This window comes from Convolutriloba macropyga, chromosome 7 (assembly GCF_964194025.1).
Source record: "Convolutriloba macropyga chromosome 7, txConMacr16.3, whole genome shotgun sequence".
NCBI classification, from domain to species: Eukaryota; Metazoa; Xenacoelomorpha; order Acoela; family Convolutidae; genus Convolutriloba; species Convolutriloba macropyga.
This window is the reverse complement of record NC_134474.1, coordinates 17,585,542-17,606,771: the sequence shown is the minus strand read 5'-3', so window position 1 is coordinate 17,606,771 and position 21,230 is coordinate 17,585,542. Positions and strand designations below refer to the sequence as shown.

The following is a 21,230-nucleotide window of genomic DNA, read 5'->3' as shown; positions in this document are numbered from 1 at the left end:
AAAATAACAATGTTTTGATCGTGGCTGTCACAGATTTTTACATTAATTTATAAGTAACATTTGAAATTAAAATGTTTTATTTGAAAAAGTACCTCTGGATCTTTAGGGGAAAAACTAGGGTTTAAAAAAAATTGGTTAATTATTTCATTGCACATTTTTAAAAGCTTCATTCAAATCATTGTATTTCTCTTTAGCTCTCGCTAAGTTTTTTCTTTCTGTTAAAATATTATAAAACTCTGACAAACAGTTTAAACATAACCGACTACCTCTAGATGAAGGTCTTCCGGGCGACAAGCTCTTAGATTGTAAACGACAAGCTAGCTTAAGATTTGGAAGGGCAATTGCTAATCAACTCATATTCAAATTTCTCCACAATTTAATGTAAGTGTAATTTAACAGTTTACAATGTAATCCAACGAACACTAGAAAAAAAAGGCCAACCACAAATTTGGCATGAAGAAGACTTACGCGACTAAAGTAATTTACTCAAACTTTGTTGGTAAGCAATTAACAAGAACGAGAACCTATTTTTGTCATCAACTTCGCACCCATTTGAATGCAAAAAAGAAAGTCTCTGTTTCAGTTTTGATAATTTTTGAAATGTATTTGAAGTGTAATTGTAGAAACTTGATATTTTTTCTTTTCCAATCAAAAAAATTCAATGATATAACAATTTAAGTGGTCGGAGGTGAGTTAAAAATTTTATCTGATCAAATTTCACACATTCTTTTTGAGTTTATTTGAGTCCTCGCCAAATTCCTTTAAAAAATTTCTATTTCTGGGAGAGCATCAAATTATAGTTGATTTTGGTTTTTTAGTTTCTGGAAAAGGAGGTGTTTTTGATAATCAGAACAGTAGGAGTTTTTGAATTTCAATCTTTTAAAGAAGTGCAGATAATAATTTTTATTTATATTTAGTTGAATGCCAACCGAAAAATTGATGGAAGAGAATCATCAATCAGTTTTAGTTTTTACCTTTCTGCTCTCTCTCTCTCTCAATCTATTTGAAAACAAGACAAGGAGGCTCGTTAATGTGCGTTCGCAAATAATGTTCCGACCCCAAAGAATGTCGCTTTTGAAAGAACCTTTCGCGTCTTGGTTCCATAAAATTTTCACGCTTTTTCCTTTTTCGCTAGAGCTCTGAAAATGACTTAATTATTACCCTGATTTTTGTCCTGGAACCCAGTTTTCAATTAATGGAAAATCTAAAAATCAAAAAATCTATTTATTCCTTCTCTTTCTCAGACTTTTGCCCGGTTTGAACAGAATTTCGATACAAAGCTACTCTTTTCCGTTACCGCTGAAAATTACTTTAAAACTATATGCTGTGGATATCATTCAACAACTTAGCCTTTTTTGCAAAGTAGATTATCTTTCCACTATTTTCAATTTTCTCAGCGTTTCCAAACAATTTCAGTAAATTCCTGAGTTACAAAAACGGCAGTTAAAGCGGATTGAGTTTTCGAACGCCGATTTTAAAATCAACTCGTTAAAATAAACTCTAGCGATCATCAAAAACTTATGGCACAAAAATAAAATCAAAAGGAAACCGGCAAAACTCGAATGAACTTTACGGTGCAAAACGGGTAAAATTTCAAACCAAAATCCTTGCAATTACTCAGTGCTTTCATTTTTAGCTCTCATAGCTCTCAAGTTTTTTTTGTATTATAAAAGTAAAAAGCGTGTAAATTACAGTACTTTATCTCAAAAAAATTCTCAAGAATTTTTGTCACTTAGTGAAAGATTTTTGCGGAAAATGATCGACTCCTAAAAATGTTTAGAGCAGATTCACACAAATGATATCCGTAAAATCGCTCTCAACAATTAGATTTCTTTTCAAACTATTTAACGGGGCATATTATTTTCATAATTTCACAGATATTCTGGTCCTTACTCATATCCAACACTTTATAAACTGAATGCTTTGACTGTTGGTATTTCTAATTAGTATTTGAGGTGGTGTAGTTTCGTGCATTTGAAAATTTAATCGCAAATTTAATTTTCTATTAATCTTAGTTCAGTTATAAAATTTTCAGTTTCCACTGTTCACAAGCGCAAAATTGCTAAGAAGAACTTAAGGCGATTTTAGTATCAAGAATTTAAGTTGTCATTAAAAAACAGTTTTAAAAAATAAATACCATTAGTTAACCATTAGATTAACCAACTGAAACCTCTAAAAAAATTTAGGTTCATACCTTCATATCACGACATTGAGATTTGTCACGATGCAGAATATGTCAGACGTCTACCGAAACAAACAAAAATTCCAGACGAAAAAAAAGAAATTCAATCAGTTTTTACAAGAAAACGATGTCAAAGCCGTTAAATCATAATCGATTCCGTAACTGCACTTTCAGACTGCACTTTCTTTGAACATTAACAATGCGATATCTGACCTATTAAAAGCGGGACTAAGTAACATGTAGACAAGAAAGATAAAAAGGCCAAAGTTTTTCGAAAACAATTAATTTCAGGACCTAAAAACATTAGGAATCAAATAAAAACTTTAAACAGGTTCATTTTTTTCTCCAATACCAATGCAATCTATTGCTATTCAGAATATGTCATACGTCTAAAAAAAGAACTACAAACAGACAAAAATAAAAAATTTAATTATATTTTTTAATTTTCGTTGAAGCCGTAAAAACTGTGCAATGCACTAAACAAATTAAGTATGTTCAGTGGTTTCTGTCATCAAAAACAATACTGTGATATGAAAACTATATCTAACAAGAAGCTAAAATTTAGACAAAAAAGAACAACAAAGTGCAAAGTTCAAAAATACGCCAAAAAATGTTTTAAAAAGCCATTGACTTCGAACTCATGAAAAACTTTAACTATCAACTGAATGAGTAAAAAATTTCCTTTGTTTATCCATAGGAAGCTGCTACGGTTTGCAATTATCCCCAATTTTCCAATGGACTACAAAAGGATAGAAAAATAAAAGACAAATTTCGTTGAATTCTCCTAGAAGACGGTGTCGTTAAAACGATAAACTACTCAATGAACAAAAATAGTTGAATTGTGCCCTCTCTTTTTTCAACGCCAATAATGAGACATCTGAACTGTCAATATTGTGACAAAAACAAGAACGTTAAAGACGAAAAAATGTCAAAACATCGACAAATTTTGTGAAAACTTGAAGTATCGAAGCCAAAAAACCATTACTTAAACCATCACTAAGACCCGAAATAAATATTAAAATTTAATCAATCAGAAAGACGATGCGACATGTCTTTGCTGACCCTAAGCTAAAAATTGCCCAAAAGAGAAAAAATGGCAAAGTTAAATAATCAATTGTTAATGACTATTGGACCTGTCATTGATAAACCTCGATGTTCTGTAATGAAAAAACAACAAAAAAATGCGAAAGTATTTCGAAAAATATCAGCAACTGATTACAATCAGAATTATTTTTGGACTGTAAAAAACAACGAATAGACCAAAACTAGCCTTGCTATTGATGTCCGAACAAGAATAACACGTAATTTTTCCAAATATCATGATTTTGGTTTATTTGTCAAATAAAAAAAGCGCAAATATTTAATTCAAAAACACTCTCAGAGGACGCTCAAGTACCACTACCTTCTTTGGAGTTAAGAAAAATTGTGCCAGCAGTGTTAGGCCTGCTAAATCGGCAAATTTAAACAAAGTGAACTAAAAAATCTTATTTTAATGCATTTTTCCACAAAATGAGTGAATTTTGAAAAAATTAGTAAAAATGGGCAAGAAATGGAGTAAAAAGAGAAAATGCGAACAAAAACAACGAAAATCAGCGAAAGGTTTACCAAATTTTAAACCTCAATAACTCCGTGGAAAAGGTAAAAAACAAATTTCACTAAATGTTTTTAATTATATACTCAACGCTGGACGGCGGGCTTTCTAATGACACCAAATATATCAATCAGCCAAAATTGACTGAACAAAAACCATTTGACTATATAGTTGCTCAATGATTTTTTGCCAAGTAAATATTAAAAAGGTCCATTGAAAAATTCAATGTGCAGTCTGGACATCAGCTTCCCAGGTAAAAGACCGAATTTCTAACAGAATTTTTTCATATTACTCGATAGCTCTTGCTTGCATAGCTTGTAATTGTTTTTTTATCAGTTGTCTGCTTTTAAACACTTATGTAGCTTTTAAAACTAATAAATACTGCCTAATAAATTCGTCATTTATCATGGAGGAACCTAGTTATAAGCATTTCTATATCAAATAAACTGGTTATTTGGTTGGAATAATTTGGTTCTATCGAGATGTATTCAACGAAAAAGGCTTCAAGCGATATTACTACGAGTCAATTAACCTATATACTGTCAAACTGTTCTATATATAGGGTAAGCTAAACAGGGCACAAAAATGTTATCAAAGTTTCACATTGATCAACGTTGTCAACAACTATCCTAGTGTCCACTAGTTCAAAATCAAAGGTTAAAAGAAGTTTAAAACAACTACCACAGTAAAGTTATGCACTTTTGAACTCTAATTGAAAGAAGACTTAAAAAATTCAGTGAAGTATCGTCCATTAATAGCTTATCATTCACGCCCAATAAAGGATAAAAATGGTTTTCATATCCATGGCGGTTCATAATAGTTCTTATTCCGTAATTAATCAACAGGTGTGATCAATATTTCTTGGCCAACTTAGACTGTAAATTTTGATAATGATGTATTTATAAACTTTCGCAGCATATTTTTGTTATACTTTTTATTTAGAATAAGCTACACTTTTCAACATGGAATTAAGAAATTTTATGAAAGAATTAACATTGAATTAAGAAATTTTATGAACGAAATTTTAAATACGCTTTTATGAAAAGCATCACGTGATAAATTTAGTTCGCATTCAAAAAACACATCATTGTGTTATCGGAGGTCTTTTTTCAACGATCTCATTTAAACTGAAGAGCGAAAAAAAACAGGGGGGCAACGCAATACACGTTTCAATGTTACCAAAGGGCAAAAATCTAATAAAAGGAAAATGAAACCGAAATAATGGCCCATTATATTCTCAAATGACGTACACAGAAGATATCTTGAAATGAGAGGGTGGTGTTTGGGCGACAATGTTAAACAAAGACGCCATTTACACCCCTGTGAGACTTGACAGAGTGAGGGTGTAGAAATTTGTTCACACTTTGTGACTTTATTTATTTTTCAACAGTGCTCTTGAGGGGGGACGGTTTTAGACAGTTAATGAGGAAGCCCATCAATTTGCCCTTAATTATATTCATTTTGAACATTTTTCAATATTAATTGTTTGATTTCTGCCTCCGTATAAATCATTCATTATTCGCGATTTATTAAAAGAGAACACGATGCGTAAAATAAACAATTAAATTTGAACTTTGTTCACATTTAGAGCGTTTTAAGTTTGAAAAGCTTTTTTAAATTTTAGATAATAAGCAACTGTCCAAATTTGAGGTTTCTAAAGGTGGGATTTTTAGTAGGATAATCGTATGTCATTATCGGATTAGGTTACTTTATTTGAATAAGTTTGGTAAATGCTGTATTTCAAAAGCGGTACCCACTTTTAAGCTATAGTTAAATGACAGTTACCGTAAACATAAAGAGTATAATGAAAGTTCACGGACAAAAGCAGCACTATATCGCATATAATCTCAAAAAAACTGATTAACTGCTATGCCGAAATTCAAATATTGCCAGAAGATTAGAGCCCTGTAAAAAAGCAACCAAATATTTTGCAATGAAAAGAAAAAATGCGATAAATGGTCAGTAAATGCCACATTCTTAAACAAGGTACTCTTTGATACGGGTTTACAACTAAAGTTTCGAGAAGCTTTTTCATTTTCCCTTGAAACACGCATGAGCGAAATTTAAAAAGCCAGATCTCTGCAAAGCCAGATTCTACAATGATATTGATATAGCAGCCTTTCAACTCAAATGGTTTTTGCAGAATGTAAAAATCACTTAATGTTTTATTTTTCGAAATAAAAAACTGGTGAAAAAAAATTGTTGTCTAAACTATTGAACTAAAAAAAGTTTACTTAATTGACATTTGCAAAACCACAATTCACTAATTTTAGAGAAACGCACAGATTTATGAGAAATTCACTGTTAAAAGTCACAGAGAACGCAACAAATCAAGGCATTCAAATCGAGGTTTACGAATGACAGGTCCAATTGACTTCCTAGGGAGTCTCAGGGAAAGCTATTGCGTTTTTAATCAAAAGCTTCTGGTCGTTTTGACTATGAAAAACGCTTGTTTTCAAAATAAACAATGGATTACTGAGCTTTGCCGATTTTTTCTCTCCTTTTTGGTCAAAAACTCCTTAGGGTAAGCAAAGACAGGTCGCATCGTCTTTCTTATGGATTGAAACTTAATATTAATTGTGGTTTTACGTTGTAATGCCTTTTCGGCTTTCGATTATTGAACATTCTCATAAACTGAGGTTCTTTTTCTTGTCTTGTTATATTATTAACAGGTCAGATATAGCAATATAAGCGCTCAAAAAGAAGTCACAATTGAGCCTATCACTTTTTCATCGAATAGGTTAATTTTAACGGCTTCGACACCCTCCTCTAGCAGAATTCAATAGAATTTTTCGAGTTCTTAGTGGCTCTCTTTGAAGAAGCAAAGAAACCAATTTATTGATTCCAGTTGAAAGCTGGATTCTAGTTGTTGTTGCAACACTTTGAAATCAAATGTTTTAAAACAATACAGAACAACTATTCAACTTTAAAGTTAGCAGTTCCGTTTTGACTATTTGCTACCAAGTATCCATAATTACAAGTCGCATATCACACTATTGGTGTTGAAGAAAGGAACAAGAGAGCATATCTAATTCTTTTAGTTCAATTAATTGTTTTGACGGCGTTAACGGCAGTTTTTCGCAAAAAATTAATTTAAAGTTTGATTCTTGTCAATATTTATATTTGTTGTTCTGTTGGTAGACGTATGTTATATTCTGAACAATGACATATGCCAATGGCTTTCGTTGTAATTGAATTTTTGAAAGTTTTCTATCTCTTCCTCATTTGGTAGACAATAAAGGCAATAATCTGGATGAGCGGGGTCGGATTATGTGCAAACGCACATTACCGAACCTCCTTGTCTGATTTTAGATTAGTTTACAGTGTCGTTCAATTACTTCAAATTTTAGTTCTGGACAAATAATTAGTTAGGTGAAACAATTACTCTGAAAATAACTGAACAACTAAACTTAAAATTAGCAGTTAATGTCTTCATCAATTGGATTGATGCACAAGAAAAAGCCACCAAGAGAAGCTGAAAATTGAACAAAACTGTACAAAGAAACAAACAACCAAGATATCCTAAGTTATCTAAGCTTAATATATATGTTAAACTGAAGCTTTAAAAGTGGCAAGTATAAGATGAATTTGAATAGCGCTGATTAATTTTTGTATGAGTATATAAGAAAACTAACAAAAATTATACATGGTAACTAATCATGCCAAATCGCTAGAGAAAAGGAAAACCTTTATAAAATTTTTTTGATCATAAAACCTTTATACGTGGGCAGAGTGTCATTAAATGACAGTTCGAAGAGTTCATTTGCATATTCAAAAATTTGCATACCGCTGTGGGTGCGATAACTTATTACTGCTCATATTTCCCATTTATTATTTATCATATTCAGCCTAGCGATTGAAAACAATGAATCTTGAATATTGTTCTAAATTAAACACGCACGTGCTCAGTGTTTCGACATTATAATTGTTCAAACCACATTATATTTTTACCCCCCCCCCCCCCCCCCCCCTCCAAAACTCACACGTTTAACCACTATGATACAGCAATATATTAATATATAATGTCGAATTTAGAATTTATCGATGTGAATAGGAATAATAACTAACCCATTTTGTCGTCTTGTAATATGCAACCACCCCCGTTGTAGCAGGGGTTTGCTTCACACGGATCAAACATCTGACAATTGCCACCGTGATAACCAGTGCCACATTCGCAACTAAAAAACCAACACATTGTGTGACATTTTTTTCACCCCAATTACTTCAATCTGCTTAAACGGGATCTATTCAGCCCCCCCCCCCCCAGCTTAGTGAGCATAAATCTTTTATGACCCTCAGGCGCACGTGCTATTTTCTTACATAGTAACGTGCTATATAACATATAATTTGTAACTGGGGGTCATATAAAACACTGGGGGGGGGGGGGGGGGACAGAATAGATCCCTTAAACGTTTATTGCTTCTATTGCTAAATTCTTTCTAATAATATTAACAACAATAAAATATTTTCTATAATAAAAAATTTCACAAGCAGTCATTTACAAATATACAATAAAGACTACAGAGAGGTCACTAGCGAGCTCACGTGTCTCAGAGGAAAAGATAAAAACAAACAACCACAATTCTTAACGATAATTAAAAATCAAACTATGATTTAATGAAAAAAACGCTAAACCTTAATTAGATACTTCGGTTATGATTTCGTAATAACATACAATAAAACTGTCTAAGAAGTTAATTGTGACAAAAAAAGTAGGTGAAGACACTCCTAACTTGTATTCGTTATCTCCTGTAGGTTTGCACTCGCCGGAATGTTTGCAAGGGTTCAACATTTGGCAAGCGTTTAAGCTCTGACAGTTGTCTCCATAATAACCATAGTCACACGTACACTCGTTTTGGGAACAAGTACCATGGCCATTGCAAAAGTTGCTATTTTTACATTTGTTTATAATTTCGCAATTTCGACCGTCATAGTCACCCCTGCACTGGCACGAGTAACCAAGCGCGGATTTGGTGTTGTTAATGCATTCGCCATGGTTCTTGCACGGCTTTTTAATGCACTCGTTTCGGAATTGACATCGTTTGCCCCAGAGGCCAGATCCCTCTTCACAGAGACAAGAGTAACTACCATTTCCTAAAATGCGAAAAAAGTTTATAAACAATTTATTGCTTCTTTCTTAGTTTTACCAACTAAAATTTCAAAATCCAATTCAACACTTTTAACTCAGTGAGACTTCAAAAAAAGACAAAGACTATTAGAAAGCCTCTTTCAAGCATAACAATTTCACAAAAAGAAAAACAACAATTGGTCTAAAATTAAATAATCCTTAAATTTAATTTTTAGGAAGAGTTGAAAGTCCAAGCATTGAGTGCAAAACGTCCAAAAGTTTGTATTTGGAGCGCAACACAGTCGAGTACGTCACAGTGAACGAGGATGCTACTGTTGCACCGAAGTTCAGCAACTGAGTCAGCATTATTGTCAGCGACAATGATGGCTTTTACGATTTTCGATATTTCACCTTCTACCGGGTAAGATACTTTCGTCGCACTGTACCGTTATATTATTGCCAAAATCTGTTGTTCTGTAAAATAATTTCCAATAAAGAACACTATATCGATCCGGGTTATGTGTTATGAACAACATGAGTAAATAGTATTAAAATATATGTATAGTAAATAATGAAAATAATGCATTCATAAGAGATTTAAGGAACAAAAATCATACGCTAAAGTGAACTCAAAATCATTCGCTAAATTGAACTTGAAACCATTGGTAGCTTTGACTGCGTATTTGCTGTATTTATACATGCAAAGAGATAAATATTTCAATATTTAATTGCAATTTTTTTTAATTTTGAGCTCTAAAGCTGGAAAGAAGCGAATGAGATTGTGGCGCAAAATCAGACCTTTCCATATAGTAGCTCTTTCAGTTGTTTTTGAGTGAACTTTACTTTTGCAGAAGATGACATATCAGTTCTTTCAAGTATATAAAAATTGCTATTGGGAAGTTGAATTCCGTTTTCGAATAGAAAAGCAGGATATAAACAGTCATTTATTTTTCTGGCGTACATCATCGCACTCCAATAGTCTAGCAACTGATTGATTGGTAACATGTTGTTTTCTGTTTTAAGATCTGATGACGATGAACAATACTTGTTTCTGTCGTAGAAGGCTAATTGATTGCCGCCCCGCTCAGATGTTTTTCTGGTGGTATTAGCAAATTTGAGTTTATAGTGCTAAGCGGTACAGCAGAGTAGGCAAAGCAGTTATTAGAACGCATTTTTTGAAAATATAATTTGTAGCACATTAATACTCTATGCCCTAAGGCATTTTTGAAAGAAAAACGTGTTGAACTTGACATTCAAATTTAAGTTCATTGTCAAAAAACAACCATGTATTTTACGTTCTCTTTTTCGTTAATAAGTTAAATAGATCTAGAGCCTGTTTTTTTTTTCAAACCTTTTCAAGCTTTTCATCAATTCATCAGATCATCTTTTTGTAAAATGCTGAAAAACAGACGACAAAAACCACTATTTTTTCCTATTTTAGCTTGATTTGGATGAAATTCAAGTGAAGCATTACATAAAGATTGTAAATGTAATTGGTTTCTATACATGGTTCTGTACATGAATAATGTCATACTTTTAAATATTGAAGGTTAATGATTGACGCAATTTTCAATAATGTTAATTGCAAGATACTAGATTGATAGCATCTTGACGGCTGCTTGAAGGAAACATATCAAGTTCTGTCAAGCAAATAACAATAAAATTAAAATAAATTATCTTTTTTAACATACCGTGGCTGACGCATTCGCCCCCGTTGACACATGGTGATTCGGTTAAACATGGGTCGACAATCTGACAGTCTATCCCGAAGTACCCCATGTTACATTTGCAAACGTACCCCCTCTCAACGGCAGGGTCACCTTTGCATTCTCCGTGAGCACCACACGTCTCGTCATCACAGTACTCACTGAAACAAGGCAAAGGACGTCCTTCAATTACGGACAAAATTTGGATGATGATGATGAGGGGGTTGCAATCTTGAAAATCGTCTCATTCAATATGAATCTTGCTAACGTCGTATAGATCTATTTGAACATTCTATAAAACGTTGTCGATAGCAGACCATATTTTGTAGTCGCCAACGTTGAAAGCTGTTATTGCTCACATTTATGATTTGAAGCTGGAAATTTTCAATAATAGAGCAATTAAGTTGGATTTTTTTGTAGCAAACTAAAGAACATTTCTTTTCAGGACATCCTAAAAAATAAATAGCTTTTTCATGTAGTGGGATGGAGACTTAGTTATGTCCACGCAACGAGAATCGTGATCAAAATTTTCGAATGTTGCCAATCAGCTAAATTTTTTTACTCACTGACTGCAAGGAGAGATAAAACAGTGTTCAAATAAAGAGCAAAAAGATAAATAGTTTCGAGACGCCAAAATTGAGGGAAATAAGTGTTTGATGTTTATCAGCATCCACAACGGCTAAAGTTTATTGCAGTGACAAGTTTTATTTTCCCATATTTCATATTTTTGCAAAACTAGTCATGGCCATAAAACCTAGATGTTTTTGGGAACTACGGCACAACCTACACTAGTGTTTCATTTTGTTTGGACCCGTAAAATTAAATACTGGAAAAAAAGTCAAAACTCGTTACAAGGTCTGAAAGTGTTCAGAAAACTTAAGAAAATTTCCCTAAAGAAGCAAAAAGCCCATTACATAAAAAAGGTCAAAACGCCAACAAAAGTAACCGAAAACTATTACAGCAGACTATTTTAAATTGTTCGACAAAAAATACAAATAGAAACCAAAGAGCAAAAACTACTTTGGATGATACTACAAATGAAGACCAAATTCCGCTAGATTAGCTCACAAAAAGATATGAACGCATATCACTCTATTTTTTTTCAAATTATATTTTTTGGCAGATTGAGCTGAACACTTATTTTGCACGTGTGTCTTTTTTGATTTCAGATACATTTCAATAAAATTATCGGCTACAGACAGAGACTTCACCAATACTCCTTTTCAAATAATTAAAACAACCAAGATCAATAATTGCAACAGTAAAAATAGTAAAAAAAATACCTTTCAGCTTCGAAGTCCACGGTTTTTTGTTTGGATGTAATTAGTTAAATGTCAAGACATCTCGAAAAGCTAGTGATCAATTGAACGCCTGAGAGTAAGACCATTTTTGAAACAAAAAAGGTCGAAAACAAGTGAATCAAGGAAAAAACATGTAATTTATAGAACATACCCGCACATTGCCGGAAAATAGCCGCCGTTGAATCCAATAAGCATGATTGGGATTGAAAGAAAAGAATGCATTGAAAAAAAAAGGTTTTTGTACAAAAACATTTTTTAAGTCCGATTTATTTTGATGGCATTTCGTAGTTGAACATACTTCTGTTTCCTAGAGAGAGGCTACACGGGCTACTATCAATACTAATAAGCATTAGAGATGGTAAATAAGACTTATAGGAACGACGTTCAAATAGCGGGCATCTAAAATCAGGCTTTATGGGTTTATCCCGTTTCCATTCCTGACTTCAATTTTTCATACTGACTCTTTTCATTTTGAATTGCTTTGCTGAGCAACTGATGTTCAAACTCACTTTTAGCAGAATGAGAAAAGAGAGATACTAGCCTAGAGAAGTCAAAAAAGATTTCACGCAAAATGTTGAAAAAGCGGCAAAATGAGGTAAAGCGAAACATTTTTTTGTTCGACGAAGTAAAAAAACATAGCAGGACAAGTCCCGACGTACAATTCAAAGGACTTAAATTGACTAATCAAACAACTAAACCTAGAACGGACTATGAGTGAATTTGAAAAACCATTTCTTAAAAAATCAGATCAAAAAAATGAAAAAAAAATCAGTTTCAAAAGGCCGCATGTGAACAAAAGACCACTAGTGAGAAAACGAAATTTGGTTCGAACAAAAAACTGGGCCTTGAATGAACTATGGACGGATTGGGAAAACCATTTAGAAAAAATATCCTATCCAGAAATCGAAAAAACAGTAAAAATCAAAGTAAAATTGCCGCATGTGAACAAAAACCACTAGCGAGAAAGCAAATTTTTGTCAAACACCGTTTTCTCACTCTACTTTGAAATTAGAGCAAAAAAATTTACATCGCAAAATCGCTCGCCTTTTCGCTCCATTTCCTGCTTCGGCGTGACAAAAATCACTACTCCAATTTGACTTCAAAAATCATGAAAATGTGTGAAAAATATGATTTTTTCAAATCATATTTTTTGGCAGATTGAGCTGAACACTTATTTTGCACGTGTGTCTTTTTTGATTTCAGATACATTCCAATAAAATTATCGGCTACAGACAGAGATTTCACCAATACTCCTTTTCAAATAATTAAAACAACCAAGATCAATAATTGCAACAGTAAAAATAGTAAAAAAAAAACCTTTCAGCTTCGAAGTCCACGGTTTTTTGTTTGGATGTAATTAGTTAAATGTCAAGACATCTCGAAAAGGAAGTGATCAATTAAACGCCTGAGAGTAAGGACATTTTTGAAACAAAAAGGTCGAAAACAAGTGAATCAAGGAAAAAACATGTAATTTATAGAACATACCCGCACATTGCCGGAAAATAGCCGCCGTTGATTCCAATAAGCATGATTGGGATTGAAAGAAAAGAATGTATTGAAAAAAAGGTTTTTGTACAAAAACATTTTTTAAGTCCGATTTATTTTGATGGCATTTCGTAGTTGAACATACTTCTGTTTCCTAGAGAGAGGCTACACGGGCTACTATCAATACTAATAAGCATTAGAGATGGTAAATAAGACTTATAGGAACGACGTTCAAATAGCGGGCATCTAAAATCAGGCTTTATGGGTTTATCCCGTTTCCATTCCTGACTTCAATTTTTCATACTGACTCTTTTCATTTTGAATTGCTTTGCTGAGCAACTGATGTTCAAACTCACTTTTAGCAGAATGAGAAAAGAGAGATACTAGCCTAGAGAAGTCAAAAAAAGATTTCACGCAAAATGTTGAAAAAGCGCCAAAATGAGGTAAAGCGAAACATTTTTTTGTTCGACGAAGTAAAAAAACATAGCAGGACAAGTCCCGAAGTACAATTCAAAGAACTTTAATTGACTAATCAAACAACTAAACCTAGAACGGACTATGAGTGAATTTGAAAAACCATTTCTTAAAAAATCAGATCAAAAAAATAAAAAAAAAAACAAAAAATCAGTTTTAAAAGGCCGCATGTGAACAAAAGACCACTAGCGAGAAAACGAAATTTGGTTCGAACAAAAAACTGGGCCTTGAATGAACTATGGACGGATTGGGAAAACCATTTAGAAAAAAAATATCCTATCCAAAAGTCGAAAAAAAAACAGTAAAAATCAAAGTAAAATTGCCGCATGTGAACAAAAAACCACTAGCGAGAAAGCAAATTTTTGTTCAAACACCGTTTTCTCACTCTACTTTGAAATTAGAGCAAAAAAATTTACATCGCAAAACCACTCGCATTTTCGCTCCATTTCCTGTTTCGGCGTGACAAAAATCACTACTCCAATTTGACTTCAAAAGTCATGAAAATGTGTGAACAGATCTTAAAAACAGACAGCGCCCGAATACAATTCAAATTCTTTGAATTGTAAAAAAAATAGGAGCGCTATAATAGTCGGCTGAGAAGATGAGGGCGGGTAATAATTATAGGTGTCAATGAAACTCTCCTGTAGGAACAAAAATTATTATTCTTATTTGTTATTTACATACCGTGCCAATTTGTATCATGAAAAAAATTTCCAAATTCAGCTTGGCTCCGTACTTTTCAAATATTGCAGGGTCAAAACAAATTTGGAAAAAAAAAGAGAAAAATTCATTCGCTGGAATACTACTCACCTGAAGTGTTCATTAATGCACAGAACTTTCATTTTTTAATTCAACGTCCCATTATTTATTAGATGTCAACGAAACATAGCTGACAGATTGTCAGGAAATAGCCGCAATAGCTTAGTAGATCTGCAGTCTCAAAATAACAGTAAAAAAGACAGACCAAAAAAAATTGTCTTTTCATTGAAGGCTGGTTTGTTATATATTTTGATTAAAACTCGATATAAGGTTTTGCTGCCTCTGTTAGCTGCTCTCAAATAACCTTCATTTAGAGTGACATACACACCCATTTGACCTTATCTTTTTGAATTAAAGTAAAAAAAGTCAATTTCAAAGTGAGGAAGTCATTTTTGAGAGTCAGGTAAGTCAAGTGTGACCAAAAATTTAATCACGCGAATGAACAAAAAACTCGCTCAACTAAGAGCGAAAAATGACGTCGCACATGCCCTTCAGTTGAAATTGCATGAACGAATGAACAAAGAGCAGATTTGAAAAGATTGTGTTGTCATGTGGTCGTAACAAAAATCGCGAAAAAATAAAAAAAAACATAGCAGGACAAGTCCTGAAATACAATTCAAAGAACTGATTGAAAAACTTAGAATTACTTTACCTGACCAGCAGATCAATTCAATGATGCCAGCCAAAATACAATCAAAATCATGTCAAAAAATTGAGAAACACAATCAAAAAAACTAAACAAATGTATAATCATTAAAACTTTGAAGCTTTTACCCCTAAGGCAAAATTTGATCCCTTTAAATATACCTAATTCAAAAATATGTTCAAAACCAAATTTTGTTTCTGAGATTGGTGCAGTATTATATCTGCAAGGCCTGAAAAAATTCATTGGCCCTTGAAGATCGGTTAACTCGAAAATTTTCAAAAACGAAAAAAATGATATCAATTGAAATTTTAAAGAAATGCTGCAGAAAATCGTGATATTAATTTCTTAAGAATCATTTCTTAAAAAAGGATTCTAGTGTCTCTAGAGGCTATCCAGCAAACCAATTCTAAGCCGTAAAAAATTAATTGGTTCAAGGATCGATAGGCAATAATTTTTATTAAAAATTTCAAATTTCCAAAAACAAATTCGTTCTATTAAAATGTTGAAAACCATCCAATTACCCCTAGCAACTATTTAATTACATACTGTCAAACCCTGCGTGAGGTTATCTGGCTACTGAGGCAAGAAAAACTGCATAAAAGACAAATGTTTTTAAAAAAAACATAAAAAACATGCAAATTTTAGCAGAAAATTTTCAAAATTCGAAAGGTTAAATTGTTGAAAACAATTCCATGGAAACTAAAAACTATGCAGTAATTTTTTGCGGACCGTGGAATAGGTTTCCTGGCACTTGAGAATGGACAAATACCACAAATTGACAAAAACTTTAGGAAACCTAAAAAAAATTGCAGATTTTATCCAAAAAATGCTAAAATTCGAGACATTGAAATGTTGAAAACCACTCCATTATTACTAGAAACTATACAATGCCCTATTATCAAATGTTAAAGGAGATTTCCTGGCCCCTAAAGCTGGAAAAATGCAAAAAATGACAAAAAAATATTTAAAAAAAACTTGAAAAAAATTGCAAAAACTAGTATCATTTTGTGTGTTTGTGTTTGTAGTACCAAAACATATGGCTCATAAAATGGTCATAACAAGTACTTTTGTCACACAAAAGTCCTTCATCAACTATTTAAAACTTCAACCTAAGAATAATCAAGCAAAAAAACTTTTAAAAAATCACAAAAACATGAAAAATTGCACCATTTTGAGCCCAAAAACTCCTAAAAATGACCTTTTAACCTTGAATTGAGGCCATCCCAGCCCTGCAACACTCTAAGCATTTGAAGGACTACTAACGTCCACTTTGGGCCTCTAATGAAACTTAATGCCCGTTGGGCTTTACCTGTTTATCCCGTTTTGAAAGATCAAGGTCATTGAAAAATGTGTGAACACATCTTAAAAAAAACACAGCGCCCAAATACAATTAAAATTCTTTGAATTGTAAAAAACCAAGAGAAGGCCAATAATAGCCCCAGCTATCGCTGTGCGGCTATTAAAAATATCCTTAAGCAAATTTTTGATACAAAAAAACTATCGTTGGGTAACCCTTTTGCTCTTTGATGCGGTGCAAAACAATTAAGTTACCATTATTTTTCACTTTGGAACGATAATGTTCTAAAAACAGAAACAAGCGCCTCTTAATCTCGACACAGGAAGCAGCAAAATTACGATAGAAAAGCGTTCGATGGAAAAATGAGGCCAAACAAATTGATGACAAAATGGCTGGTTTTTGATATTCAGGGCGGTTTTGTGGTTCAAATTGACCGTTATCAATAGCACTTCACCTTCTTTAATAAAGTTGAATTGGACAAGAGAAACAAGAAGATATCACTCAACAATCATGCTAGAATTTTCAGTATCTGGAGAGGCTGATCTATAGAAGATATTATGATGAATTTTTAATTAATGGTTTTGGTTCGTGCAAAAACTGTTTATTGGCAAAAATTAAAAAAATTAAATTAAAAGATTATAAACTACATGTAGTTAGATCCTGACATTTTGAACAAATAAAAAGAACTGAAAACAATCTGGAAAAACCAAAACAGGTAAATAAAAAAGGAAAAATAAAAAGCTAAGAGGTAATTTCACTGAAGTAGAATGAAATGCTTACCGATACTGGCAAAATTTTCCATAGGTTTTATATCGACATTCACATTTTGTTTCCCCATTTTCTGCAGGAGTACACGTTGCACCATTCTCACACGGGCTCTCTGCACAACCATCAACCATCTCACAGTATTCGCCCATGAACCTAAATCCAAAAGCAAGAAGTGCATCTACTCGGCTTGACCCCCTCCCCCTACCCCCCTCAAGCACATCAAAGCAGAAAGACGGTTTATAACCAATCCTTCTTATTAAATTCTTTGTGGCTCACAACGACTACTTTCATAACAAAAGGCATTTTTTGGGTCACAAGTCCCAAAAATGCCAACATATCTGCATCATTAAGTCGCTCATTGTTATAAAAATAGGACAGATAAACCAAGCAATACTTTTTAAAATTAGCCTTAGTGACGTAAAAATTATTTACTGTGCGTATTTATTAAGACCTAATTATCAAAAAGAATCTGTAACTGCCTTTCTGTAAGCTTTAAAAAACCAGTTTTAACCCCCTTGCGTCATTATTTGAAATTTGAAAAACTTGAATTCCAATTAACTGTTTCATCGCTGAATAAACCACAATTCACCACTATGCGGTTAAATAATTATCGAAAAAAAACACTAAGACGTGCCACGTGTCTTTGTTTGGACTGTCTTTTTTCTGGACTGTTATCTTCCTCTGGAAACAAAATGTTTTGATTTCATTAACGTTTGTGAACCTACCAAAGCCTGTTTTAGCATGCTGCACTGACAATGGTTTGTAGGGACTAATAAGAGGCAGGACTGAAGCGAATTTGAATACATCGCTAAAATGTGTAAAATATAAATTGAAGGAGAAGGGAAGGAGAAACAATTCCAGTTTTCAGGGCAACCAAAAATTCATGAGCAACACTAAGATTTAACATAGTCGACATATTGCCGGAAAGTAGCCCCCGTTGACTTGCTTGATGTACATCGGGATTGAAACAGAAAAAGAAAAAAAGAAGAAGAAACGAATTGACTGAATTTTTTTCTGTTTTTTATTGTCAAAAAGTGTTCTAATTTGGCGTGCAGTTTCAGTTGGATTCTAAAACTATGCGTCATTCAGCTTCTAAACTGAAAGCTTAACTAGCAAACACTATAATGAACTTTGATAACCTAATTCTCAATGACTTAATGTCCGGGCTTTATCGGTTTATACCCTCTTTCATTTTGGTCTTTTGGCTTTCACAGTATTCACTATATTGCGCTATTCAATGCATGAAAAATTTAAAATCCATTCAGTTGAAACAGTGAAGGAAGTAAGTAAGAAATCAAACGTGAAAGTCATGATTTATGTAAAACGAAAACGTGATCAAAAAGTAAAGTGAATTAAAAAAATATAGCAGGACAAGTCTTGACGTACAATTCAAAAAATTTTCATTAACGAAAGAAGAATTTGGTTCAAACAAAAAAGGACTAGAATGAACAATGAATGGATTGGGAAGACCATTTAAAAAACAAACCCGGTCCAAAAAAACCAAAAAAAACAGAAAATAAGAGCGAAATTGCCGCATGTGAACAAAAAAACCACTAGTGAAGTTGCCAAATGTGATCAATGTAAGCAAAACATCGAGCATTTTCGCCCCACTTCCAGTTTCGGTGTGACCAAAATCACTACTCCAATTTGACTTCAAAAATCATGAAAATGTGTGAACAGATCTTAAAAATAAGACAGCGCCCCAATACAATTCACATTCTTTGAAATGTAAAAAAGAGGAGAGCGCCTAAATTATAGCCGTTTGAGAGGCCGACGGCGGCTTTTAAAAAATATTCTTTTTTTAAGCCTGAATGTTTTCATAAAGTTGGTTATTATAATTATATAGTAAAATCTCTGATAACAACAAGAACTAGTTGTTTCGATTTTCTCTATTATTTATGGTTTTGATTGTGCTTGATCATCAGTTGATCCTGTCTTGGTTTTAATTTTTTTGTTAATCCTGTCTTTTTCAAATTAGACTTTAAACGTTTTAATAATTTAATTGATTATTTTTAATAACAACCAATTCAAGATTACTGTCATTGATACTGTGTAAGAAGATTAGCAATCTGGCATTATAAGACTCATCAGTTTCAAAAATATAGCGTTCTCATAGTGTACAACTTAAGCGGTATAAAATGAATCTCATCCACTAGAGCAAACTTAAAACGAAAAATTTTGATATTATAAAATGTAGCAATACGATTCACTGAAGCAATAGCTGCCGAATAATTTCTCTAAGATATCATTATATGGTTCAAAAAGCTTTTAAAAAACAAAGTGTTTCCAAATAAAAATTTCAAGCAAAATGTTTAGAGCGCAACAAAAAGCAAGTAAATAATTGATCTGATTAACGAATCTGAAGAAATTTGCAGTGCAGGTAAAACATCGAATTGAAAACACTAGAAATGGAAAAAACCAGGCTGATTTAATTACAAGGAATATATTTTGATTATCACAAAACAGATTATTTTATCAGAAATTAACTTCAAGAAATTAATCAAACTAGGCATCCTGAGAAGAGAAAAATCAAAAATAGCTATAAAAAGGTAAATTTAAAAACGAGCTCGTGAATTAAGGGCCAAACTAGCATGTTCACCAAAGTGAAATTAGTTGTAGAAAAGGTAGCATGCAAGTTGTTAAAACATGACTATAGGTTAACAGCGTTCAACAGATCACATCTGTTTTCATAGAAGACCACAAAAAACCATTTACGATATCTTATTGGGGCAAATTAACAACTGCGAAAAGAAAGAAAGAAAAATGCAAAAGAGCAAAAACTTACCAAACTTAGCCATAAAAAAACTTAGCCTACTAAAAAGTTCAACTTACTTTGAAAAAAGTGTCGAATTCAAATGCAAATTTGCCGAATTAATTAAAAACCATTGACTAATGCCGAAAACTTCTGAAAAAACTTCAATTTCCTTTTTGTAGTGGGGAGGGCAGCCTTAAAATGATACCACACAAGTTAGTCTGGATTTCCTTCAACAAAAGGCCTCCCTTTCTGGCATTTCATTTACCTGATCATAAACGTTTAAAAAAAGGTCATACAAGTTTGATAACAGTGAATCATTTTTTATGATGACCCAGTAAATGAGGAGAATGATGACACAAGATCGAGATTAAAAAAGAGAAAATTCAAACAATTTAATCTTGGGACCTAATTTGTCTCATCCAGTGTTTGTCATGCCCCCCACTTACAAATTGTGTTGTCTCATATAGCATGTTACTATGTTAAAAAAGAGCAAGTGCGCCGGGGGAGCGGGTAAAATGAATCCGCTTACTAAGCTGTTGGTGGTGGTTGTAGGGGGAAGGGGGCAGAATAGATCCAAATCTTTTTCCTCTCTATAAAGGAGCAATTTTTTTTGAAGCTTGATTCAAACATAACTCGGTCAGAACTGGAAGCACTACGTTTTTGGAAAATATTGTACTTTCGCTTTTTCAATTGAAAGTTTGTATGCTGAAAATCGAAAAAATAAAACGTTATTCAGAAATAGAAAAACTGAAGAAAGATTAGCGTTGCATGAAGAACAAATTCAAGCTTTTTGTTTAAACAAGTAGCTTCAAACCAAAAAATTAAATATACTTGCACCAAAACTTTTTTTAAATAATTTTTACAGTTTTCAGAACTCTAAACAAATTTAATTCTGTGAATTTGAACTCATACAACTTTGTTCATTCATTTAAAATCTCAGTCTGGTTTTATGATTTAAAGCCTCAACAACTTTGCGGTACTTGACAATGTGTCACGCTGGTTCCCAGAATTAGCCCATCAACCTACACAATTTATTATAGAGAATTCATATTATCGATACTATTTATAACGTTTAACGCCCACGCGGCATAGCAAAATAGGAAGGGTTCCAGTTGAATGCTTGGGAGGTTTCGCTTTGGAACATTTGGCTCCTTCGCAGATACATTATTAGTTTGACCGGCCATTAAAACGAAAGTCA

At 32.9% G+C, this 21,230-nt stretch overlaps 1 protein-coding gene across 5 annotated transcripts in view; it reads right to left on the bottom strand.

Moving 5' to 3' along the window:
* Positions 1-21,230, bottom strand: part of LOC142342656 (uncharacterized) — a 201,459-nt gene that overhangs the window by 112,000 nt on the left and 68,229 nt on the right. For all 5 annotated transcript variants that reach the window (XM_075394110.1, XM_075394106.1, XM_075394109.1 and 2 more), the window contains exons 6-9: positions 17,290-17,430; positions 10,533-10,708; positions 8,507-8,867; positions 7,842-7,951 (exon numbers count right to left, since the gene is read on the bottom strand). In XM_075394110.1, coding sequence (XP_075250225.1) covers positions 7,842-7,951; positions 8,507-8,867; positions 10,533-10,708; positions 17,290-17,430 — 788 coding nt within the window. The remainder of the gene's footprint in view (positions 1-7,841; positions 7,952-8,506; positions 8,868-10,532; positions 10,709-17,289; positions 17,431-21,230) is intronic.